The sequence below is a fragment of the Juglans microcarpa x Juglans regia genome, chromosome 2D, assembly GCF_004785595.1.
Source record: "Juglans microcarpa x Juglans regia isolate MS1-56 chromosome 2D, Jm3101_v1.0, whole genome shotgun sequence".
Taxonomy (NCBI): domain Eukaryota; kingdom Viridiplantae; phylum Streptophyta; class Magnoliopsida; order Fagales; family Juglandaceae; genus Juglans; species Juglans microcarpa x Juglans regia.
Genome location: NC_054596.1, coordinates 17400974 through 17427727, shown reverse-complemented (window position 1 = coordinate 17427727; position 26754 = coordinate 17400974). Strand labels below are relative to the sequence as shown.

Here is a 26754-nt window from a genome sequence, read left to right as displayed (position 1 = left end):
GACCCTCAATTTCTCTTACTTCATTTTACGTTGGGCTTTTAATGCAACATGAGCATTTGGGAGCCTTACAATTTTATAATTTTTTTACCCATCATCTTTATATTAAATATTTATTAAGAGAAAAAAATATATAAAATAAAAATAAATATGTAGTATAAGAATAATAAATAAAAATTTTCTCATTTTATACCCAAGATTATTGATTATTATTCTTTCATCAACCTAATTAATATACAAGTAAAACGAGTTATTATTATTATTATTATTAATATCAAGTTAAAAAAGTAATATAAAGATAATAATCAAAACGAACAGAACTCGCACGTCCGAGGTACAAAATTCGGCCGTCGGATCTGCTAACGTGCAAATTTGGTTTATTTTATATTTTTATTTGATTTTGTCCTTTTGAGCAGTTGTTCCTCCAAAAGTCTCAACGTCTGTACGACAGTAACCGATGCAGACAGTTATCCGCTTGAACTGGTCTCATAACTGAAGCGTGTCGTTGGAAGTAAAAAACTTTCTTCACCTAATTTTCACGTTCACCTGTTCGACGAAAGTCCTCATTGTTTTAATTCTATTGCTTTTCGCAGCACGCGCAACACATTCCTGGTTTTCAAAACCGTTTCTGATTGTTCCGGAGCATAGCAAACATTGCGGGGAAACATATTGGTTTTGAAGCTTTAATGGCTTTGAAGTCTGTGATTGTGTTGGAGGGCACAAATCCTCATTTTGGTTGGAATGATTCGGGGTCTAAGCCATCTGGGTTTCCATTGAATTGGATAAATGGACCGGAGAAAGTGTGCAAATCGATGAGTTTTGGTGGCTTTTCGGGTTTCTCAGCTTGTCGGGCTATACGGAATGTGGAAGACGGCAACACGTCCAAGCGGGACACGAAGTTGGAACGAGTAATTGATGAGACGAAGAGCTCCTTTCCAAGTGGGTTATCTTATAGCCATTTATCTGATTTATGGATTTTGTTAAGTTTTGAATTGATATATTCTAGTATTGCGAACAGATTTGGGGTGGTTTCCAGTGGGCTGTTTAATTAAAGTTTGAATACACATATTCTCATTAAGTGAGGTGGGACAAATAGCGGACCATCCTCTAAAGAATAGTAGTTTCTGGACTTTCTCCAATTGAGCATTCACGAGGAATTCATGCCGCGTGATTGTGGAGAACATATGAACCGCAAGTAAATTTGAGTCGGTGAATAATCTTAAAAGTGTAAGGATTGGGTTCATTTTTTATTTATAGGCTAGAACTTACGGAACTAATGATTGATCTGATTGATCTCAAAGATTTAAACTTTATAAGTCAATACGGAAAAAGAAAGTTACAGTCTTCAAAGGCCACGTGATGATGAAATGTTTTCTACCAAAGAGGATTTGGTGACTTGCACTTGCACAGGAGAAGTTTGAAAATTAGGTGAGGGGACTAATGCCCAGCTGTAAAAGTAGGTTTTTGCTTCAAAGGGTGGGAAATCTTTTACGGGAAGGGAAAATGGTAGGAGTCAAAAGAGGTTTCCATCAGATAAAGATATTTGATCTGATAAGGACCAGATATTACTGCTCTATGCTTAATTCATGTTCGTTGTAGGCAGGGAATTAGCATACTGTACTTTTTGTAAAGTTTCTCATCTTTGACAAGTTTAGTTGGATGCATCTGACTTTTGTTCTACTTCTTCATGTTCAATATTTGACAAACACAGAACCATTATCTGTATCTGATCTTTCTAGTACTGCTGATGATGGTTGGAAGGTACGGATATCATTCAAGGTAGGGTATATACTTAGTGGTTGCTAGTTTCTAACACCAACAATTAGATCAATATTGCTTGTTGCTAAAGATTTAGTCCACTTTCCTTATTTGGTTGAACATATCGTGCAGGGGTTTCCAGGGTCATACACTGAGGATGCTGCATTCAAAGCCTACCCTAAATGTGAAACCGTTCCTTGTAACGAGTTTGAAGATGCATTTAAGGTTTAGTATGAATTAATCTAAAAATCTGTAGGTTGGAATTAGGACATCAAAAAGAATGCAGTCCTCCATTCTTATACAACTTTTGAAAACACTACTGTAATACCATAACATGTGGAATCAACATCTACTCAAATCCAAGGAGATAAAATTTTAATGGAAATATATGAAGAGATGAAGATGATGTAAACAACTGCTAGCATGAGTTAATACGAATCATTGATTCATTTCTTTTTGTGTTTTATCTGTAGGCTGTTGAACTATGGCTGACTGATAAAGCAGTCCTTCCCATTGAGAATTCTTCAAGTGGAAGTATCCACCGCAATTATGATTTACTACTTCGTCATAGGCTTCATATTGTAGGTGAGGTGCAGTTGGCTGTTAATTTTTGCCTTCTAGCCCTGCCAGGCGTCAGATCAGAGCACTTGAAACGTGTTATAAGCCATCCACAGGTCAATCTTTCATTTCCTCCCTCCCTCTCTCTCTCTCTCTCTTTCTCTCTCTCTTTCTCTCTCTCTCTCTCTCTCTCTCTCTCTCTCTCTCTCATTCTCTTTCTCTCTTTGTTCTGGATGCAGGAGAGGGAGGACATTTTCTGCATTAAAGCTTGTTAAATTGAATTCACTTACTTGTTATCCAATCTATATTGTCCAAACGTCTTTTCCTCATCAAAAATCTGGAAATTTCTGGTTTGCAGGCACTTTCGTTGAGTGATATTCTCCTGAGTAAGTTAGGTGTTTCCAGGGAAAACGTTGATGATACAGCTGGGGCTGCTCAGGTGAGTGATAGATGTCTTACCTGTAAAGATTTCTTTTATATCATGCCACAATGATTTTATTTTAACTTAATTTTGGTTTAGTATGTAGTCTTAAATGGCCTAAGGGATGCTGGTGTCGTCGCAAGTGCTCGAGCTGCTGAAATCTATGGGCTTAACATACTAGCAGATGGAATCCAGGTAATTTATGTCTCTTTTAACCACCACGTGATCATCAAGAATTGGATAAGAAGCAAGATCGGAGGTCTTACTCTTTTTCATTATTGGTTGGTAGTTTACAGAACAAAATACTCATGCATGTTAAGAGTTATTGCTCAACTGAGCATCAACGCGACCAAGATATTGTTTATAGTGAAATAAATTAGGTTATAGTGCTATAGTTTAGTGTGATAGTATAGCCAGCTATGTACAAATTTTAAAGTTGTGTAGGGATGATGTTGCTGCTTGTGGTATTTGTGGTGCTAAAAATTCTAATGCAGGGGAAACAGTTTGACCATATGTGGCAATCCTGTGGATCCTCCGTTATCAAAAGATTGGACACTGTCACAGTCCATGAATAGAATATATATGGGCAAGGTGCCTTGGGCCAATTTGTCTTCATTTACATCTTCATTTACTTTAATGCTACATGTTATTTGGACTATAATAGAGTTAGTGGGCCTTGGACCTTAGTTTGATTTTCTTATATGCTTTTAGTGTGTTAGTCTGGGCCCATGTAGGGGTCATCTCCTTTATATAAGAGCCAAGGGCTCTAGGGTTCATTATCCAGAATCATTAATGAAAATATTTCCTTATTCTCTTTTCTATCTCTCTCTTGGAGGCTAGGTCAACCTCGAATCTGATCATTTTCTATACATTTTCTTTCATATTTTCTAGTTATCCAAACACTACCCATCAGGTATGTTACAAGTGGTATCCAGAGCCCGTCTTTCCTTGGCATCGACTTTATCAATCGGTGAGAATGGAAAACATCATCTCATCCTTACTCAATATCAAAGAACTAATGGAACAAAATCTTCAACGATTCGATGTTCTTCAGCAACATCTCAATGATTTTCGGACAAGCCACAACGAAATGCACCAAGTATTTCAGCTATCGCTGGACGAATTTGCTAGCAACTTTCAAGAAAGCTTCAACCAATTAGAGGATCAAATGTGTGACATACGAGAGGAAGATGCAGTTGCTGCGGAAGAAACAGAAGAAATCAAGCCCGCTCAGATTCCCCTGCGGCTATCGTTTCATCCATTTCCTCTAAAAATTTATTTTCCCTTACAAATCGGAACCGTCCTTGGCTGTAACTACAAATTGACCATCAAGGGAGAAGACCTAGCCATCCGTGTCCCTCCTAAGCCTCCTCCACCTACCGAAGGCAGCACTACTCCTCGACGGCCACAAGAACTGACAAGCGTACAAATTTTTGTAAAAACCCCAACCAGGAAGACCGTTACCTTCGAGATTGAGTCCTCCGATACCATAGACAAAGTGAAGCTGCAGATCCAAGAGAGGGAGTTGATGGATTTTGTGTACAATCCGAGAGCGTTTCCGAGGACCAAGCCTATCTTCGTCTTCAATGGGGAACCCCAGCCCTCAGGCGCCATACCTTTTTTCTGGCACATAATCAAGTTTTTGTCCAAGCATTGACAGGAGGTATGGCACCTCAGATGTTTAAAAAAATGCTTGAAAAAAATCTGATGATGATTTTTCAAATTTCTAGCTCCATTTTCGTTAGTCTGGTGTCAAGATTTAGAGCTGGATTTGAAGCAAAAATTGGGCTTTTAGGGAACTTGGGATGGGCATTGATGCAGCAATCGATTGCTCTAGATAACAACAAGATGTGCTATCTTTGTGTCTGTTTGGTGAAACAGGGAAGAATCGTTGAAACCAAAGATTTCATGGAGATTGTCAAAGAGAGGTTCAGCTATCTCTTTAAATAGACTACTCGAAGTGCCCCAAATTTAGGGTTGTCATATGATGAAGTTGCCAGAGCTAAGTTTGCAGCTACAGAGCATCAACCCCAGGTCTCTGTCGATGTCGTCGAAGAGCTTCTCCTCTTGGAAGATACAACATTCCTTGGACCGCTTCATCTTCGAGATGCTGTTATACAGGATGTCCTCCTTCCAGGATGCTGCGTCGCCCTCGACGCTGTCACCAGGGGCCTTCGAGTTGTGCTTGTCGAGCGAGAGGATTTTTCTTCTGGCACATCCTCGAGGTCCACAAAGCTCATTCATGGAGGAGTTCATTACTTGGAGAAAGTTGTCTTTAGTCTTAACTATGGTGGGCAATTGAAGCTCGTATTCCTTGCGCTTGAGGAATGTAAACATGTTATTGAGAATGCACCACACCTATGCCATGCTTTACCATGCATGACACCATGTTTTGACTGGTTTGAAGGGAATCATGCATTTCCTTCAAGATGGATTAATGAAGACTTGGATTCATTGAATAGTCTACAGAAGCAAGATGTGGAAAGTACCGGTAAAGGCTATTCATCTTTTCATAACGTGGAAGATTATAACAAGGTATTTTCTACTTTGTTTTTAATCTCTGATGGAGGGATATTGCAAATTCTTATGGGGTTGCAAGTTTTAGGAGATACAAAAACTGCCCATCAACTGCTTTGTTTTACCACTTAAAGTTGTTTTCAAACCTTTTGATAGAGGAAAAGAAAGAAATCTTTTGGAAATGAATTTTGAGGGTTGGGACACCATTGAGCTACTGGAAGAGCCCAAAGAATTTAATATTAAATTGTCTGCCCTCAAGCTTGCTATGCAATTTCATGGTTGGCTATCCTTTTTTATCCTTTTATATTACAAAATGCCTTTGGGGCCTGATAAGAAGGCATATTATGAGTATACTAGCTTGTGGCATATCTATGGAATTTTATCAATGAATGCCTGGTTCGGGAGTGCTGTTTTTCACAGTCGAGATGTGGAGTTGACAAAGAAGCTAGATTTTTCATCTATTGTGACCTTTCTTGGGCTTAGCTTGATTGTAGCATTACTGCGAGCTTTTAATGTGAGGGATGAAGCTACAAGGGTCATGGTCGCTGCTTTGCTACTCACATTTGTGATAACATATATCTTGTATCTTAACTTCTACAAACTTGATTATGGTTTGAATATGAAAGTGTGTGTAGCCATGGGTGTTGTCCAAATTCTTGTATGGTCAATCTGGGCTGGTGTCACTTGCCACCCATACCGCTGGAAATTATGGTTAATTGTGTTGGGTGTTTGGTCATGGTTTGGTGTTTTCATCAATGTTTTGAATACCGTACCGGACACCGTACCGGTCAAGGCACTGGAACGAAATATTTCAGTACCGGTACCGTTTCGGGATAGCGTTTCGGGATAACGTTTCGGGATAGTCGATCTATAAATAAATTATATATATAAATATATATAAAAATTATATTCTAAAATAATAGTCTATATATAAATAAATTATATACAAATACATATATATATAAATCATAAATAGTCTAGTCTGAATTGAGGGTTAAAAAATAAGCTTGTAGTTTGAAAAAACGAAAAAAAAAAAAAAAAAAAAAACACAGGCCGAAATATCGGCCGGTACCGGCCGAAATATAGGCCGGTACAGGCCGAAATTTAGACCGGTATGACCGGTACCGGCCGGTACGGCCGGTATTTTGGCCGGTACGGAACAGGTATAGTACCTGTACCGGCCGGACGGCCGAAACGAAAAATTTCGGCCATACCGGCCGGTACGGTACGAAATTTAAAACTTTGGTTTTCATACTTTGGCTCACCAAAAGGATAAAAATGTTGGGTCCTTCTTGCAAGGAAGGGTCTTTATAATGGCTACTCATGGGCCCTTTGACAAAAGAAGTGGAAAAAGACTTGAGAAAATCGGTGAAGAGGCTTGGGTCTACACATTGGGCAATGCTAAGATTACAATAAAGCCCCAGAAAATGGGTGGAACGTGCATGATTTGTGGTTGTGTTTCCAAGAAGAATTTGGGGCATGCGGCAACACCCATTGATGATGTTATTATTATGAAACATGAGGTGGTTGTTGGTATAAAGAAAATTCTCGTCTTTTATCCAGGTGGTGGAACAATGGTGGGCAAGGATACCGCACCTTGTGGACAAGGTGCTTCTATGGGGGATGGTTTGTCACAGTCCATGAATAGAATATATATGGGCCAGGGGCCTTGGGCCAGTTTATCTTCATTTACATCTTCATTTACTTTAATGCTACATGTTATTTGGACTACAATAGAGTTAGTGGGCCTTGGACCTTAGTTTGATTTTCTTATATGCTTTTAGTGTGTTAGTCTGGGCCCATGTAGGGGTTATCTCCTTTATGTAAGAGCCAAGGGCTCTAGGGTTCATTATCCAGAATCATTAATAAAAATATTTCCTTATTCTCTTTTCTATCTTTCTTTTGGAGGCTAGGTCAACCTCGAATATGATCATTTTCTATACATTTTCTCTCATATTTTCTAGTTATCCAAACACTACCCATCAGGTGTGTTACAGACACTTGGAAATCATGTAGATTATATTCACTTTCATCTTCTAGTCCATTTTGGTGATGTTTGATTGGTGATATTTGAAGCTTATACAGGTCACGTGGAACAAAAAATTTTCGATAAATTATTCTTTTGGTCCTCAATTTCTAGTTGATGTTCCAATTTCATCCTCATTCTTCTAATTGCAGCAATGTTATCCTCCAATGTCAATATTTTCCAATTTTCTTAGTTTGACCAACTCCATTTAATTTTAAACTAAACGAACATAGTTAGCCAAATATTAAAATTTTTAATATGACTCTCTTATGTATATATTTAGTAAATGAACTTGTGAGAAAAATTTATAGTCACACATATGGAGGCAAGGCGAGAACAGACTGCTATTGCCTGCTTGGCCTATCTGCAGGCTCCATGTGGCATATATTTTTTTCCATTTATAAAGAACATTTATACTAAAAGAACTCTTAATTTTATTATAAATTTAATCTCTCTCTCTCTCTCTCTCTGTTGTCCTCCAAACACTAACCCCAAGAGACATTGCCATCTCTCCACTGCATCGACAATCAAAACCCTACAGTTCAGAGTTACCTAAAGCTCAATCTATGTATTATCAAAAAATTATCTGCTGCTTCTTGATCACTACCAAACAATTTTGTATGTTCCTTTATGATGCAAAAGAAGACATGTCCGCCATTCTAGGAGAGGTTAGTGGATCGGGGGTTGGGACATAAAAACATACTTCTGGGTTTATTGGTCTAGGTGATTTAGGAGGTTGATGGTCCCACTGCAACTAATTGAGTGTGGGTGGTGCTATTACTGTGTGATTTTAATCAAAGGCTTGCTTTATTATGGTTATGGGTTTTTGGGTAGTTTGAGGATGGGTTTGGATTTGATGAAGAGATATTTTTAATGAGATAGGAATTTGGAGTCCTGGGTTTTGGTTTGAGTGCTAGGGTGTAACGCTCCAATGGAAGGCCCAAGCCACATGGCCTATACTCCAAAATGACTAGTTAATGATACAATCAGAGCCCCATTAGAACATTATACAGAGCAAGAACTTCTCCTTCTCAAGCAATGTGGGGTCCCATACACCACCTACCTTATCCTCTTATTATATGGGGTATCACAATCTCCCCCCCCCCCCCCCCCCCTAAATTCTCAACGTCCTCATTAGGCCCAACGATGTGGCACAGTTCAAGTCCCAAATTTCTGGTTGGGATAGGCTCTGATACTATTTGTAACGCCCCAATAGAAGGCCTAAGCCACATGACCTATACTCCAAAAGAACTAGTCAATGATACAATTGGAGTTTCATTAGAATATTATAAAGAGCAGAAACTTCTCCTTCCCAAGCAATGTGGGATCCCATACACCACCTACTTTATCTTCTATCATATGGGGTATCACATAGGGGGTGAGGGAGCGGGCATGAAACAAAAAGAGATCAGCAGGGGTGGAGAGAAATTAGAGCTTCAAAGATACAATTTTGATCTAACCATCTTTACCTAGATCATGCTCATTTGGGACTTGGCCAACTTGTTTGTAGAAGAATGCAGTGCCATGCCTCATACCCAGTAGCTTTATAGAAACCCATCTATAACCCTGTAATAAAATTCTCAAGTCTTGCTCATTTTTTTTTATAAGTAAGTCTTCTCATTTCCATCAAGGAAAATTTTTTTTGAGTGTTGGATGTTTCTAGATAGAATTTTTTTTTTCATTCACTTGGGGTGTGACAGTTTATCCTCTTATTTTTTTTCTAGATAGTCCCTTGATTTGGAACAGTTTGGAAACAAGATTTTTATATTCTAGTTTATGGTTACTTTCAAACTTATGCCCTGATTTCAGAAGCGTAGAGCTAGCCTAGGTTATGCCTGCTACAGTGGTCGAGCTTTTGGCATGTTGGGTGAACCTCGGCAGCATCCCACAAATTTCAGCTGTGTGGAAGATGCTTCCTATATGTCTCTATGGTGCATTTGGCAGGAACACAATGACAGGTCCTTTGAAGACAGGGAGCGTTCATTGGAGGAGATTAGATTATTACTTGTTAGAACTCTTTTTCTTTGGGCCAAAGCTGTAGATTTCAATCGCCTCGATTTTCACGATTTTCTTGTTTCTATTTCTTCCTCTTAAATAAGTGTTATCTCTTGTATACCCCTTGTGTACTTGGGCTATGCCTATTCGTATTAATATAATTTAACCGTTTACTTATTAAAAAAAAAACTTATGCCCTGATGATCCCTCCAGATAATGTACAAAAAATTACCTCTGCGTGTTGTCACCTGTATGCATCAGGATTGTGAAAATTTTTGATGAACAACGAGAAGAATTTACTTGCCCAGAAAAAGCAGTGAGTGGTTTTTTCTAATATTTTTTTAAAAATAGAATTTAGAACTATTTTCCGTTGATGTGGCATATGCCATTGCCATGTAAACTAATACACATCTACTGTTTCCATCACATGTGACAGATTTCATTACATTTATTTACTGAATTATAGGGAAGGATAAAATCAAACAATAAAAGTTGGATAGCAGCACTGCTACAATTAGAAAAAAGGGAATTTGGCTGCGTATTGGAGCAATATGACCTATTGATAAATCCTCGACTTTAGAAGACCAAAAATGTACTTCGCCTTTTTTTCCATTTTTGTTTAAAACTGTGCAACTGCTGTTAACACATAATTTATGTAAGTTTTGATAACCTTGAAACCAAAGGATGTAAATTTTAAGAACATTAAATGCTATGTTGTATATTTTAGTTTTCCTTTGATGCAAACAAGCACTAGCTCATCTCTTCAGAGTACTTTCCTTACCATGAGTTTGGTTGATAAACTTCCTCTTTTTAAAAGATTCCAGTATCATGATGATCATGACCTTTCCTTCAATTGATGTATCCTCAGAGGTGCAAAAGTTTTTTGTGGATGACTCACATCACTGCAGTGTACATATATGATTTGAAGCCCTGCAATGTTTTCCTGAATGCCTAAGCTACCTTAAATTTGTGTAGTTTGTTTGGACCATTTACTCTTAAGGCATTTGTTTTTCTTTGAGGTGACAGATATTTTTTTTTTTTAAAATCGGGTCATTAAAGAATTAATTCCACTGAAGCATATTTATTAGGATATTTAGTAATGCTACTTGTTTTGATTTAATTCCATGGCTTATACAGGATGACTCTGATAACATTACTCGTTTTCTGGTACTTGCAAGGGATCCAATAATTCCAAGAACTAATACGCAGTTTAAAGTAAGAGATTTATATACCCATTTGGACTTTGTTATACATTTTCCAAAGAGTTTTTTAGTGTTGAATTTTCAAGTCCCTCATTTCAGACAAGCATTGTATTTACTTTGGATGAAGGCCCTGGAGTTTTATTTAAAGCCTTGGCAGTATTTGCTCTGAGGGACATAAACTTGACAAAGGTATCTTGGAAAATGTGTTTGTTTTAGTTAGTGTCCATGAATTTTGTATAAAAGCTTTGGCTATGAACTTTGATCTCCATGCAATTTTAGATTGAAAGTCGACCACAGAGAAAGCGGCCATTAAGAGTAGTTGATGACTCTAACACGGGGAGCGCCAAGTGAGTCTTTATTTTCATGACTTGTTAGGACCAGATCTATATCAAGGTGCTCTATTAGACAATGTATTTAATGCATAATTATTGGAGTGATTTTTGTCAAAAGTATGTTCCATTGTAATGCATAATTATTGCACTTCAGACAAGCTCAGGCATTTAAGTTTGAACAATTAGGAGGTAAATGCAGCAATACACAACTTCCAGTGTGTCTAAAGGCAACCGATCATATTAATATGCTGCTGCACTTGGTAATTTAATGTCACTTCTTTGTTTTTATTTTGGAGTTTTTTTTTTTTTTTTAAATACTTTGGCATATTTTCTCATATTATATCTATAGTACCATACATCCCGGATTCATTTTTCTTATTATGGTCCCTTGTTCCAAAAATAAATAACCTCTAACAAGTGAAAAACTAATGGGTTGCTCCAGTGTCAATCCTTCATCTAAATGATGTTGTTTCTTTCCTTCTTTCTTTTCTTTTTTAAATTAGCTTGTGGTCACTTCTCCTTAACAATCAACATCACTTTGCACTGCCTTTCTACCATTTATGTCAGAAGTTGCATCCTACCTATCAAATTATTGTTCTTAATCCTTGTCTCTGGTACAGTTCATTCAAAATGTCAATATTCAGTTTGAGTGCATCATTGACCCTGTTGAAAATCATACCATTGCTTATCTTAATTGTACAAATTGGGAAATCTTTTTCATACGAGTTGAGAATGAGAAAAACTCATTTGTGGTTGCAGATATTTTGACTACCTTTTCTATATTGATTTTGAGGCTTCTATGGCAGAGCCCCGTGCACAAAATGCTTTAGGACATTTGCAGGTTTGTCTTTTGTCACTCTCCACTGCAAATTATGCATTCTAACAGTAGATTTTTTTTATATGGTACTTAAAATTTTAGTTTTGTTAGATAATGAAATTTTGAAGCAGAACGCATCTCAAATCTGCAACCATGGCTTTTATGGTTGAAGAGCCCCAAACACTCCTCTCTCTCCCCCGCTTCAACATACATACATGATATATAAATATATACATATGAATGTATGTATTAGTGTGTTTGATGCCTAATATATGCCAATAAACATTTCAACTGCCAACCAACATAGGCTTGAGGTCCAGTTTACTGTCTGTTTGTCACTTTTGTAACGCAAAGCAGTGCGTCTTGAACCTGCCCATTCTATCCTACTTCTGGCTTCAGCTAGAATAAAAAAAAATGCCACACTTAGTTCTTTATCTTGGTTTTTGAGGTCAAGAATAATGCCAATAGAGAATCTCAAATTTATCTGTTCTTGGGAGCTAACAGAAAAGAAACATGGTTTTACAGCCGTGTCCAAAGAGTATGTTCTCATCATTTACCAATTCATTATGTTTTTGCTCTTCATGATTAGAGAACCTATCGCTCCATTGTTCTTTTCCTTTATGGCTGAAGCAGTCAAGTTTCTCTGGGCCAATGCTAAAATTCTACAATATCTCCCATAATATCACCAACTCATGCTTAAGCCCTATACTTCTGTGTTGCCAAGTGTTATCCGCATATGACATCATTCTTTTATGTTGGTCTTGATAATTATTTCATAATGATACTTCACACTGATGATATACATTACTACTATACAAAGCAAACATACTGATGTTCTTGTACCAACCTTCAGAGTTTTGCATGACAAATTTATTACTTTGCAGGAATTTGCAACATTCCTTCGCATCCTTGGTTGCTATCCCATGGATACCACTTTGTAGTCCCTGTATTCTTTGCAGTCTTCTTGTGAATGATCTTTGAGATCTCATAGTAGACAAGAAGGCTGCTTCGCTACCAGTGATTACATAGGTTGAAAGGTTGGTCTCAAGTCCCACATCGTACCTTGTTTAAGCCAGTTAAGCCATGTTTTTAAAGACGATATCAATGATTTTGGGACACCATGGATTCTTTTCTTTTTTTCTTTTTTTATCGGTATGGGACACCATGGATTCTACCAAGATTATTGTTTCAGAACCATGCTTGCAAGCTAATGGGTACACTTCAGGAGTTATCAACCGTAATCAAAAGAGGAATTTTTATTGTTTTGTCATTTTCTCAAAGGACTATGAAATTCTTATTAAATTCACTTTGAATCTTTCGTCCTGTTCAATTTGAAATCTTGATGTATGCTAGTAAGTCAAGTCTTCAAGGAGCAATAGTCAAATATGATGTTCATCACACATCACAGTCTGTCCCATCTTCGACGTTGTAACGTTCACCCTCTTTCACTTCTGATGATAGGAACTTCAAGAAAGTGTTTGTGAATTCATTTAGGATCTAACTTTTAAGTGAGATGTCATAGATATTTTTTCCACTGAAACATTAACCTTTTACTTCATGGGATCATTTGGATGTTGCTGGTGCTAAGCTAGTGGACAACTTGGTTTTGGCATCTGACGGGGAGCAGCAAGAGTAGTGATGCTGATGGCATGGTGATGGTGGATTCCCAATGATTATGGTGGAGCAGTGGTGGTAAATGGTGTTGGTGGTCTTACTGGCCTAGATGATAAATATTGGAGGTGGTGAAAGTACCATCTATAAGGCGATATGGCATTGCTTAAAAAAATGGTGATACAACATTGTATGCAACCTTCTTTCCGGGTATAGGGAGCCTTGTCTTTCAAAATACTATCAGTGGCCATGTAGGAAATGGTAGCAACAGCCGCAGCATGATAAAATTGTGTAACCAGCCTAGTAGTCATCTATCTTTGTTGGGATTAGCTGGTTATCAGCAGTTAATTTGAAGTATAAAAGCGGAAGCAAACAAACTAAAATAACGGCAATCACACACAGAATATCAAGATTTAAGTAGTTCAGCTCAAAGTAAGCTTATGTCCACTGGCAAGATCAGTCTCAATGAATTCACTATCAAAACAAAGGTGGATTACAAGAGATCTCGCAAAATTTCCAATCCCAAAGTCCCAATACACCCAATGAACTCTTAGGAATCTCACAAAAGGACTTTACTCTCTCTCTCTCTCTCTCTCTCTCTCTCTCTCTCTGTATTCTAATTGCTCAAAAGTACAATACATTGAAATTAAGCTTGTATTTATACTGAAACGGCACAGAAGACCTAATTACGAATATTGCTCGAGCGAAATGTCGAGCGAAACTCGAGCAAACATTAGGTCTAGCACTCGCTCGAACTGAGTGTTGAGCGAGTGTCGAGTAAACTCTCTGCTTGAATCTCACTCAAGCTGACTGTCGAGCAAGCAAGCAATCTGTAAGGTCGCTCGAGCTGACTGTCAAGCAACTGTCGATCTAACAATCTGTCTGAAGCTTCACTCGAGCGACAGGACCACCGCTCGAGCGAACAATCTGGAAAGACACTTTATCAACAGGAATCAAGCCACTTCTTAATAATCTTAATCAACTGGATATAAAAGTTCAAAGTTTCACATCATCCATGTCAACAGGAGACCTAAGAACTCGTGGAATCTTGTAAGAGAAAGCGAATCATCTTTGGTTCCACTTACTAATTGTGAAGATTGCATCATTAATGTATAACATACAGAACGACCTATGAAGACTCACCTTATATCTAGACGGATGTTTTTAATAGGGTTCACATTGCACAAGTGTCCAATGTCATATTAGACTTTTAACTCGACTCTAATATCATTTGTATTGATACACAGAAAGAATCAGTTGAATCTAGATTTACATTTCAAAATGACTAATCAAAATTATAATTGGAGCTCATTAAAGTCATTATAAAATTCAGTTCCACATAGTAAGAAACCAATGCATGTACATAGGAGTTGACATTTATGTTCTTCTATCATGTTAATTTACTTCTAAATACTTCTCTCACCCACTCTGTTACTAAATGGAGCATAGGATAAATTACACCGGTAAGGTCTTGTATATGGATTTATCAAGATCATCTATCAAATGCAAAGTTGTATATATTTTCCCAGTCATTCAACTAAATCAAGATATGCCAAAAACAAATTATCATAGGATGAATTTATATGTCTAAATATTATCTTTTCATTTATGGTCCTACAGCTTTTCACTGCTATTCAGTGAATCTTAATATGTTGGATAATATAAAACTTCATCATCGAATGAGGACTTGAACTCTTCTCCTGCTCCAGTACTCAAAAGATACAATTGAAAACCCGTGGAGTCTGGTTGTAAATTAATTTCTTGTTCCTAACCAATGGATTGCTGTCAGTCTTCACCTTCAAACCAGCTGAGAAGGGCTAATTCTATAATGGGTGCCACAGCCTTTTTTTGTGAATTCTGATTGGTATGATCTGATTAACTTTGGAGTGATTACATTCTCTGCCATTTCATTCGTTAAAGGGATATTGCATGTTCTTTCTTTTTATAATTTGTTGTATTGCTCTCATGATCATGATCAACATGGTGGTTGATTTAGGTTATGTTCATTTCTGATCTCTTCAAAATCATGTATATGGTAATTTTTTTCAAAAGTGTTTTTTGACTTTTGAATCATCAAAAGAGACGTTTTGCAGTTGTCAAATAGAGGCACTTTTCTTTAAAAGAAACAAATTGTGGAAACAATTATCATATAATCACAATCATCTCCTCACAATTTTTATTACAATGTTATTAATTGTTATCTTTTTTTTTCTTAAAAAAAACTGCCATCATTCATTCATCCGAAAACTTCCATCCATGACCAAATACATCATGGGATGTCCCCATATCAAATATGACTTCATAAACTAAAATAATACATTTGGAGCTCCACTAGTACACGATTTCCTTTTATAACTGGTCTGGTCTTCACTATTGCTAATACTCTTTACAGACAAACATTCATGTAACATGCTAGTCATAGATTTGGGGTATAAAAGTAAATCTTCTAGTTATTTTTCTATTATTTTTATTTTTATAATCTTATCAGATTTTATATTTATTAATATTAATAATTACTATTATAATTTTGTTTGAATTTTCTAGAGTTTTGTTTTATTATTAATTCTAATAATTATTACTAGATTTTATCAGATTTTTTTTTCGTCCCTCTAGAGTTTTGGCTTGAATTCAAATCTTAGTTCTTCCTATCTCCACTGAACCTCGTCTCTTGATTTTATAATCCTAACCTCGTACTTATCCTTATCCTCTAATTTGGTAAATTCAAATCCTAATAAGAGACCAACTCATATATCCTTCCTATCATCTATAAGAATCCCTCGAAGCCCTCTGAAACAAACACGTCGAAGACCCAATCCCGTCTATATATATTCACCTTCCTCCCTCGCAAAATTTACAACAATCTTCTTCAAACCGATACTCACAAAATCCCAATCAAACCACCTCACTGTCGACCACAGGGAACATCGAATCCAGGAGATCAATCTCCTTTCTCGGTAAGGCTCTCTTTCTTCCTACCATTCTTTTCTTCCCGCTAGTTATAAGATATCTCTCTCCCTCTCACACAGTCTCCTCTCACAGCTTTCTCTTCTTCTCGGTTTCTTCATCGTCCAGACCTCTGTTTCTTTGTTAAATAAAAAGGGACCGTTAGTTATAACCTATAATCATGGGTAGGTTGTTTTGAAATTACAGAACCAGCCATCAAAAAGTTGATTCACATCGTTACTTTTTCAAAACATTAAAAAGTCTTTAGCTCCTGTCAGTTATACTCATAGTTACCTTTTCAGTATTTACAAAAATTGCAACTAAAAAGTTGGCCGTGTATCCCTCATGTAAGAGCCTTAACCTTTTAAAATTTTTTTTACCAAAAATGACACTATTTCTTTTTGGGATGGGCTGTCTCGCATGGCCTTTTCTTCTCCAACAAATATTTCGTTCCTTTGCTCAAGCCTTTCAGTTTTTATTTTTACTTTACTGGAAAGTATATGCAACTACAAGTTTGACAAAGTCTTGCTGCAAGTCGTTCCCGTAAACCCCGAGCCTCTGTTTTCTCCTCATGATATAAGTTGGGTTTTCTTTTTAGTTTCAGTTTATTGCAAGTGTTAAATAAAGATGATTTCAAAGATCCCTTAATCCTTGATGCATAAACCCTGAGCCCTCTGTTTTATGAACTACCTGTAGTATTTTAATGGGCATTGGGCCTTAAGCCCGCTTCTGATTTCCTCATGTGGGCTTGAGTATTTTATTTGTTGTTGGGTTGGGCTTAATATTTTAAAGATGGGTTTTTACTTAAATAAATATATTAGTCATAGAATTATTTTATAAGAAAGTGTTTCAAGAATTGGAAATATATTTTAAAGTATACTATTGAGCCTAATATTTTAGTTAATATTTCCTTTGTCTATTTAGTAGGATTTTAATAAAATTATTATGTTATACTTTAAATAGAAAAATTAAGGAATATGTTATGAGTTTTTGAATAATTATGCTAAGAAAGAAAACCTATTTAGGATTTTTATGACTTAGTTTAAACTGGTCCAAGTATTCTACTAAATTATAATATTTTATTAGTATTTAAGTAATTTAAATACCAGGATTTTTTTATTATGGTGTTAAACAAAAGATTTATTTGACTATCTTTAAGATTGTGAATTTAATTAAATAGGATATTAGTACATGTTGTTCTTAGACAAATTTAGTGATAGTTAATATTGCGTATAAGTGACGAGCTACGAAGTGAGATTCAAGAAGAATGACAGCGAAGTAAGTAATTTGATCACAAATTAGGATCATCACAGTTCAGCTTATATTTAAGTATTATTCAAGCTAGTTCATTGACACCCATTATTTATGCACCACTCATGTCATATGCAAACATGTCATCCAGCATAACATATGATCATGTCATTTCGCATCATGTTCAAATTCAGAAATTATAATTATGTATGTATTATGTCATGCATCTTATGAGTATAAGACATGTAAGCAATCTTAAGTTCAAATGCAAGATAAGATCAGATCAGTTAATAAGATGGTCATTCAAATGCATGGTACCAATGTAGTTCAGTTTCAGGGTGGAAGTGCAAGCCACAGACTCAAGCGTGATCCACCATAATATGCCAGAATACTATCAGCAGCTCCCCTCGCGGCCGCGGGACGTGGGGTCGGTGCACAACTTCGCACACAGGGTTAAGTGTGTTGGCCAGTCAGATCAGTCAGTTAATTCAGATAAATCAGTCATGCATAGCATAAACATCAGTATGAACAGTCATGAATTTAAACTCTCAGCATGACAGCTTTTATGAAAACCTTATGTTTATTATGTTTACGTTGTGATGAATTTCTTGCTGAGTCTTCGACTCATTTTAGTTTATTTTCATGTTTTTAACCACCCATGTGAGGATGATGAATACGAGAAGGCAGACCAGGATTAGAATGAGCAGTTTATTTAGTTTCAGACTTTCTAAAAATTTGCTTTTATGACATAAATTTATTCAGTTTATTCATTAAATGTTTTTGGAATACATTTTATTAGACATTTTTCTACAAAATAAATCCTAAAATTCATTTATTAAATATGAGATCTCTTGCCGGGTATATTTTATGAAAAACACGTGACACTCCTAGCCTACAAGAAGGGGGTGTTATAACCTGGTATCAGAGCCAGGTTGGGAGATTTTGTAGACTTTTGCTTTGGAAAAAAAAATCTTTTATAAATTCTAAAGTTATTACCTAGGATGCTCCTAGCCTGCTCGTGAGTAGTCGAGGTTTGTTTTTTTTATTTAGGGTTGAATACTTTATAGTTTTTACTAGTTAGAACCATCATTGTAGTTGTTTTATTGTCATTATTTTACATTCTTATCAAATACTAGATAATTGTTACTATGACATCTTGACATAGATCATGGCCCCCGACACTAGAAATCACCCAAATCGAGAGGGATCTTCTGGATCTAATCAGAATGATAACCCGGATCCTCTTGTCGCAACTGCTACCCAATTCTTCCAATCAATGGTTAGTGGGCAATTTACGGCGTCTAGAGCTCCACAGGCCGATTGTACCTTGGAACAATTTTCCTGCTAGCACCCCTACTTTCGACAGTAGATTGAATTCCTTAGATGTGGAAAGCTGGATTGAATGTATGAAGCAGATCTTCGAAGCGCTCTACTTCATGGATGATCAGAAGGTGAAATATGCCACTTACCACTTAACTGACAAGGCAAACAAGTGGTGGAAGTCGACATGGGCATTGGTTCAATTGGAGTTAGGGGAAGCAGTCCCCATTTCTTGGGAACGTTTCAAGAAAACTTTCCTAGATCACTTCTTCCCACATACCCTTCGGGAATCGAGCTCGCCAATTTATGGACCTTACTCAAGGAACGATGACTGTAGCACAATATGCTACGAAATTCATGGAGCTTTCCCGTTTCACCAGTTACTTAATTCCAGATGAGGAGAAAAAAGCTGAAAAGTTCGAGCGCGGACTGGATCATAGGATTCGAGAACGTGTACGCACACTCAGGATTCGGAGTTTCACGAAGCTAGTCACCTGAGCTACCATTGCTAAAGAAGACCTCCAAGCAAACATTAAGTACAACAACCAAAGGAAGCGCCAGCAACAGTAGCAACAACTCCAATCAGCACCGCATAAGGACAAGAGGCCTCATATCGAGAATCATCAAGCGCAACCACCAGCAGGACAAACTTACCCCATGTGCACAACATGTGGGAGAAGACATATGGGAAAGTGTATGTATGGCCAGAACGTGTGTTTCAAGTGTGGGAAGGCAAACCATCTAGCTCGGAACTACCCAATTAAGAGACCCGGGGAACCAGTAAGGAGCGGAGGACAAAAGATGACAGCTACAGCAAGAGTATATTCCCTCACTCCTGTTGATGCTGAAGTTTCAAACGATATAGTCACAAGTACCTTTCCTTATCCTAAATTTAGATATGTAAATAGAATGATGAATAAATTATATGATCCTGATAGCTCTAAGTTGTTATGACATTCATATAGGTACATTATCATTGTTTTCACGTCATACCTCCATTTTATTCGATTCTAGTGCTACTCATTCTTTCATTTCAAATTATTATGCACCTTTGGCTGAGAAGATACCTGAACCACTAGAACCTAGTATGTTTGTTGCTACGCCCTCGGGAGAACATATCATTTGTGATTCTAATCTAATTGGATGTCCGATAGAGATTTAAAGGAGAATTCTACCTGCAGACTTAATCATATTTAATATGTCCGGATTTGACATGATTCTGGGAATGGACTGGTTGTCCCAGAACCATGCCTGTGTGGATTGCTTTAATAAGAGAGTAGTCTTTAAATCCATAGATGGGGAGGAATTTAGTTTTCAGTCAGAACGAGAAAGTTCCCCTCCTCGTGTAATCTCAGCTTTACAGGCCACCCGACTTTTGAGACAATGGTGCATGGGATTCCTAGCGAGTTTGATCTTACCCCCAGAAGATGGACTCAAGGTTGAGGACATAAAAGTAGTTAGAGAATTTAGATATGTGTTTCCTAAATATCTTCCAGAGTTACTGCAGGATAGAGAAGTAGAATTCGCGATTGATCTCACTCCGGGAACGGCACTTATATCTAAAGCACCCTACTGCATGGCTCCAGTTGAGTTAAGGGAACTCAAGGATCAGTTACAAGAGTTGCTAGAAAAATGTTTCATACACCCAGTGTTTTTCCGTGGGGTGCTCCAGTACTTTCCGTGAAGAAGAAGGATGGGTTTATGCGTTTATGTATTGACTACAGGGAGTCAAATAAAGTAACTATCAAGAACAGATACCCTCTACCCCGGATAGACGACTTATTTGATCAACTTTAGGGAGCCCAAGTCTTTTCTAAGATAGATTTGCGATCCAGATACCACCAGTTGAAGGTTAAGGAGATAGATGTGCAGAAGACGGCTTTCCGGACACGGTATGGACACTATGAATTCCTTGTTATGCCTTTTGGTCTAACTAATGCTCCCATAGTTTTCATGGATCTTATGAATAGGGTATTTAAGGATTATTTGGACCAGTTTGTGATAGTTTTTATTAACGATATTCTCATTTATTCTCGGAGTAGCATAGAGCATGAGGAGCATTTGAGGATTGCCCTTCAGACACTAAGAGAAAAGAAGTTATATGCAAAATTTAAGAAATCCGAGTTCTGGTTACAAGAGATTTCCTTTTTGGGACACGTGGTATCAACAAAAGGAATTTCGGTGGACCCAGCGAAGGTTGAAGCAGTGGTAAAATGGGCCAAGCCTAGAAATATTAATGAGGTACGAAGTTTCTTAGGTCTCGTTGGCTACTACAGAAGATTTATAGAAGGATTTTCAAGTATAGCAGCTCCGATGACAAAGTTGACAAGAAAGGATGAGAAGTTCCTATGGACAGATGAGTGCGAGGACAACTTCCAAGAATTGTAAAAAAGATTAGTGACAACACCAGTTCATACAGTTCCCTCGGGAGATGGAGGATTTGTTATATACAGCGATGCTTTACTAAAGGGTTTAGGTTGTGTTTTAATGCAAAATGGGAAAGTTATTTCATACGCTTCCCGACAGCCAAAGACTTATGAGCAGAATTACCCAACCCATGATCTGGAACTTGCAGCAGTGGTTTTTGCCTTGAAAATATGGAGACATTACCTTTATGATGAAAAGTACGAGATTTATACCGACCATAAGAGCCTGAAATATTTTTTCACATAGAAGGAGCTGAATATGAGACAACGAAGATGGCTGGAACTTCTGAAGGACTATGACTGCATGGGTAATTGTTGATCGACTATCAAAATTAGCCCATTTTATTCCTATTCAAATGACGTACTCTATGGAGAGACTGGCAGAATTGTACGTTAGAGAGATTGTAAGATTACATGGGATACCATCTAAGATCATCTCTGACAAAGATACTCGATTCACTTCAGTTTTGAGGAAGGTACAGAAAGAGTTGGGAACTCAACTGACTTACAGCACGGCACTTCATCCTCAGACAGATGGTCAATCAGAGAGGACAATTCAGATCCTAGAAGCTATGCTTAGGGCATGCATGATGGAATTTAAAGGTAGTTGGATTAAGTATCTACCCCTTATCAAGTTCGTGTATAATAATAGTTACCAAGAAAGTATTCAGGCAACGCTGTATGAAGTTCTTTACGAACTTTAATGTAGGTCGCCCCTCTACCGGGATGAAGTAGGAGAGCGGATGATACTGGGACAAGAAATTATACAAGACATGTGTGAGAAAATATCAATTATTAGAAAGAAGCTCGCCATAGCACAAGAGCGACAGAAGAAATATGCAAGCCAACGACGACGATAATTAGAATTTGATATAGAAGATAAAGTACTCTTGAAAGTTGTACCGATGAAAGGGATAATGCGTTTTGGTAAAAAGGGAATAGGTGCTGCAGCTTACAGACTAGCACTTCCACCTCACTTGTCAACAGTGCACAACGTGTTTCATGTCTCTATGTGACGAAAGTATGCCCCGGATCCCACACATGTATTGGAATACGAGCCTCTTCAGATTTGAGACGATCTCAGCTATGAAGAAATTCCAGTGAGAATATAGCACAGAATGCCCAAGTGCTACAAAATAGAACTATTCAAATAGTCAAAGTACTTTAGAGTCACCACAGCGAGAGAGAAGCCACTAGGGAACACAAGAAAGACATGAGAGAGAAATACCCCGACTTATTTAATCAAGGTACATTCCATCTCGGGGACAAGATTTTCTTTTAGTGGGAGAGATTTGTAACATGCTAGTCATAGATTTGGGGTATATAAGTAAATATTCTAGTTATTTTTCTATTATTTTTATTTTTATAATCTTATCAGATTTTATATTTATTAATTTTAATAATTACTATTATAATTTTGTTTGAATTTACTAGACTTTTGTTTTATTATTAATTCTAATAATTATTACTAGATTTTATCAGATTTTTTTTTCCGTCCCTCTAGAGTTTTGGCTTGAATTCAAATCTTAGTTCTTCCTATCTCCACCGAACCTCATCTCTTGATTTTATAATCATAACCTCATACTTATCCTTATCCTCTAATTTGGTAAATTCAAATCCTAATAAGAGACCAACTCATATCTGAAAACCTATCATATATCATTCCTATCATTTATAAGAATCCCACGAAGCCCTCTGAAACAAACACATCAAAGACCCAATCCCGTCTATATATATTCACCTTCCTCCCTCGCAAAATTTACAACAATCTTCTTCAAATCGATACTTACAAAATCTCAATCAAGCCACCTCACTGTCGACCACAAGGAACGTCGGATCCAGGAGATCAATCTCCTCTCTCGGTAAGGCTCTCTTTCTTCCTACCAATCTTTTCTTCCTGCTAGTTATGAGATCTCTCTCTCCCTCTCTCACAGTTTCCTCTCACAACTTTCTTTTCTTCTCGGTTTCTTCATCGTCCAGACCTCTGTTTCTTTGTAAAATCAAAAGGGGTCATTAGTTATGACCTATAATCATGGGTAGGTTGTTTTGAAATTGCAGAACCTACCATCAAAAAGTTGATTCACATCGTTACTTTTTCAAAACATTAGAAAGTCTTTAGCTCCTGTCAGTTATACTCATAGTTACCTTTTCAGTATTTACAAAAATTGCCACTAAAAAGTTGGTCGTGTAACCCTCATGTAAGAGCCTTAAACTTTTAATATTTGTTTCACCAAAAATGACCCTATTTCTTTTTGGGATGGGCTGTCTCGCATGGCCTTTTTTTCTCCAGCAAATATTTCGTTCCGTTGCTCAAGCCTTTCAGTTTTTATTTTTACTTTACTGGAAAGTATATGCAACTATAAGTTTGACAAAGTCTTGCTGCAAGTCATTCCCGTAAACCCCGAGCCTCTACTTTCTCCTCATGATATAAGTTGGGGTTTTCTTTTTAGTTTCAGTTTACTGCAAGGGTTAAATACAGAAGATTTCAAAGATCCCTTGATCCTTGATGCGTAAACTCTGAGCCCTCTGTTTTATGAACTACCTGCAGTATTTTAATGGGCCTTAGGCCTTAAGCCCGCTTCTGATTTCCTCGTGTGGGCTTGAGTATTTTAATTGTTGTTGGGTTGGGCTTAATATTTTAAAGATGAGTTTTACTTAAATAAATATATTAGTCATAGACTTATTTTATACGAAAGTGTTTAAAGAATCGAAAATATATTTTAAAGTATACTATTGAGCCTAATATTTTAGTTAATATTTCCTTGTCTATTTAGTAGGATTTTAATAAAATAATTATGTTATACTTTAAATATAAAAATTAAGGAATATGTTATGAGTTTTTTAATAATTATGTTAAGAAAGGAAACCTATTTTAAAAATTAGGATTTTTATGACTTATTTTAAACTGGCCCAAGTATTCTACTAAATTATAATATGTTATTAGTATTTAAGTAATTTAAATACCAGGATTTGTTGATTATGGTTTTAAACAAAAGATTTATTTAACTATCTTTTAGATTGTGAATTTAATTAAATAGGATATTAGTACATGTTATTCTTAGACAGATTTAGTGATAGTTAATATTGCGTATAGGTGACGAGCTACGAAGTGATATTCAAGAAGAAGCACAGCGAGGTAAATAATTTGATCACAAATTAGGATCATCACAGTTCAGCTTATATTTAAGTATGATTCAAGCCAGTTCATTGACAGTCATTATTTATGCACCACCCATGTCATATGCAAACATATCATCCAGCATAGCATATGATCATGTTATTCCGCATCATGTTCAAATTCAAAAATTATAATTATGTATGTATTATGTCATGCATCTCATGGGTATAAGATACGTAAGCTATCTTAAGTTCAAGTGCAAGATAAGATCAGATCAGTTAATAAGATGGCAATTCAGATGCATGGTACCAATGCAGTTCAGTTTCAGGGTGGATGTGCAAACCACGGACTCAAGCGTGGTCTACCATAATATGTCAAAATACTATCAGCGGCTCCCCTCATGGCTGTGGGACGTGGGGCCGGTGCACAAACTTGCACACAGGGTTAAGTGTGTTGGTCAGTTAGATCAGTCAGTTAAGTCAGATCAGTCAGTTAATTCAAATAAATCAGTCATGCATAGCATAAGCATCAGTATGAACAATCATGAATTTAAACTCTCAGGATGAAAACTTTTATGAAAACCTTATGTTTATTATGTTTACGTTGTGATGGATTTCTTGCTGAGTCTTTGACTCATTTTAGTTTATTTTCATGTTTTTAACCACCTAGGTGAGGATGATGAATACGAGCAGGCAAGCCAGGATTAGAAGGAGCAGTTTATTTAGTTTCAAACTTTCTAGAATAAAATTTACTTTTATGACATAAATTTATTCAGTTTATTCATTTAATGTTTTTTGGAATACATTTTATTAGACATTTTTCTACAAAATAAATCCTAAAGTTCATTTATTAAATATGAGATCTCTTTTCTGGTTTATTTTATGAAAAACACGTGACACTCCTAGCCTACGAAAAGGAGGTGTTACAGTCCAAGAGACAATACTCTTTGCCTAAATAGATACTCAACCCCATCCTTCATAGAAAGAGATGACAACCTCTATAGACAAACGCCCAAGAGACGAACTCATTTTTTATTTTTATTAACAATACGGAAATCGAAAAAGAAAGTAGTAAGATAGATGCGAAAAATGATGGATTACAGTTTGGCCCAACTCTGGTAGACTTCAGAATTTGTGACGGCCTGTGAATGCAACACAACTTGTCTCTTTTTATCTACAAAGGTCAGATCTGAAAGGTCCGGTGGTGGCGAGTCTGGTAATTTGGCACGTGTGTCTAGAAGAGTTACCGAAAGGGGTGGCGAGTGAGGACCACGCACAGATATGGAAGGCGCGTGAGAACCACACACGGTGATTTTTACAAAACCACCACTTGCCTTCGAATGATTTTTGACCTGTGAATCTGCTTGTATCGTGCGTGTCTCTCGGTAGTTGCTGGAAAACTGTAGATCTATCTTTTTTTACCTTAAAGAAAGCAAAATAAAATCAAGTAAAAGAAACCTTGTTAGACAAGGTGAGTGAATGGAAGAATGAGAGGGAGAAGGAAGAGGAAGCCAAGGGCTCCTCCCCCTCCAGCGAAAATCAGATCTGGAGCCCTTGGTTTTTTACGAGAGAGGGGGGGGGGGGGGGTTTTCTTATTCATATGATTCTTGACAACAATCATGCATTGGATATCTATTAATTGTTATCTTAAAAGTTGAGTTTTGCTACACACAAGTCAGAATATTAACACAATATTTATAGTGGGACCTATTATAACTTAAAAGAAAAAATACCAATCAATTTTTAGTATAATTAATGTGAAAAACTTCATGTGTTGGGTGTGCATGTAAAAAAATTAGGCTTATAAATAGTTCTTTTAATTCATGTCTAAGAATCACAAATATTTAGGTTTCATGTTTATAAGTAGAATTTCCAAAAAGAAAATAAAGGGAGAAGTTCTCTTAACCAAATTTTCTTTTTGGCCATAGATTTTTGCAAATAAATATGCATCACATATACCATGCACTCTGAAAACGACATGTTAATGAATATATTGTGAAAGCATGCAGCCAACAACCAGTGAGGTTTTAGTAGCTAATAAATGGATCATGTCGTTTAATTTTATGATCCAATTCCTATTATGAGGGACCCCTCGTTTACTGATGACACTTTTAAGTGGAGGAAAAGTATCCCTTGCATTAACGGCACTACAATAGGATTAAATTCAAATCCCAACTCTCGGAGGATACATGTGATCATGAAATCATCATTATCCATTGGTTTCCCTGCAACCCGATTTGAGAGAGTCAAGGATTTGACTTTGTGAAGATAGTCTTCCAATGAATAACCTTTAAAGAGTGACCGAAGCTCCCATTTCATTTGTTGTTCACAATCGCGTGTGTGACTGCCATACAATGTCTCCAAGACCTGCCACATATCATAAAAGGACTCACTGTTAATCACCAGTGATAAAGGAGCATCAGATAGAGATCAGATATTAAGCCATCCAATGATCAACTAATC

At 36.8% G+C, this 26754-nt stretch overlaps 2 protein-coding genes across 8 annotated transcripts; both read left to right on the top strand.

Annotated features, from left to right (window-relative positions):
• Positions 1–350: 350 nt before the first annotated feature.
• LOC121248648 (arogenate dehydratase/prephenate dehydratase 1, chloroplastic-like) lies at positions 351–12932 on the top strand. 7 transcript variants are annotated; one of them, XM_041147184.1, is made up of 12 exons: positions 361–508; positions 591–936; positions 1709–1776; positions 1888–1980; positions 2229–2429; positions 2672–2752; positions 2834–2929; positions 10410–10487; positions 10574–10663; positions 10754–10821; positions 11566–11647; positions 12508–12932. In XM_041147184.1, exons 2-12 carry the CDS (start codon positions 684–686, stop codon positions 12562–12564), a joined length of 1167 nt encoding a protein of 388 aa, XP_041003118.1. In that variant the 5' UTR covers positions 361–508; positions 591–683; the 3' UTR covers positions 12565–12932. The 7 variants fall into 7 exon arrangements, 3 of the variants coding, with proteins under 3 accessions (XP_041003118.1, XP_041003117.1, XP_041003120.1); XM_041147183.1 differs by having other exon boundaries at positions 362–936; XM_041147186.1 differs by lacking the exons at positions 361–508; positions 1709–1776 and having other exon boundaries at positions 768–936.
• On the top strand, positions 5321–7011 carry LOC121250828. The gene is made up of 2 exons (XM_041150057.1): positions 5321–6020; positions 6523–7011. Exons 1-2 carry the CDS (start codon positions 5433–5435, stop codon positions 7009–7011), a joined length of 1077 nt encoding a protein of 358 aa, XP_041005991.1. The 5' UTR covers positions 5321–5432.
• Positions 12933–26754: the final 13822 nt, after the last annotated feature.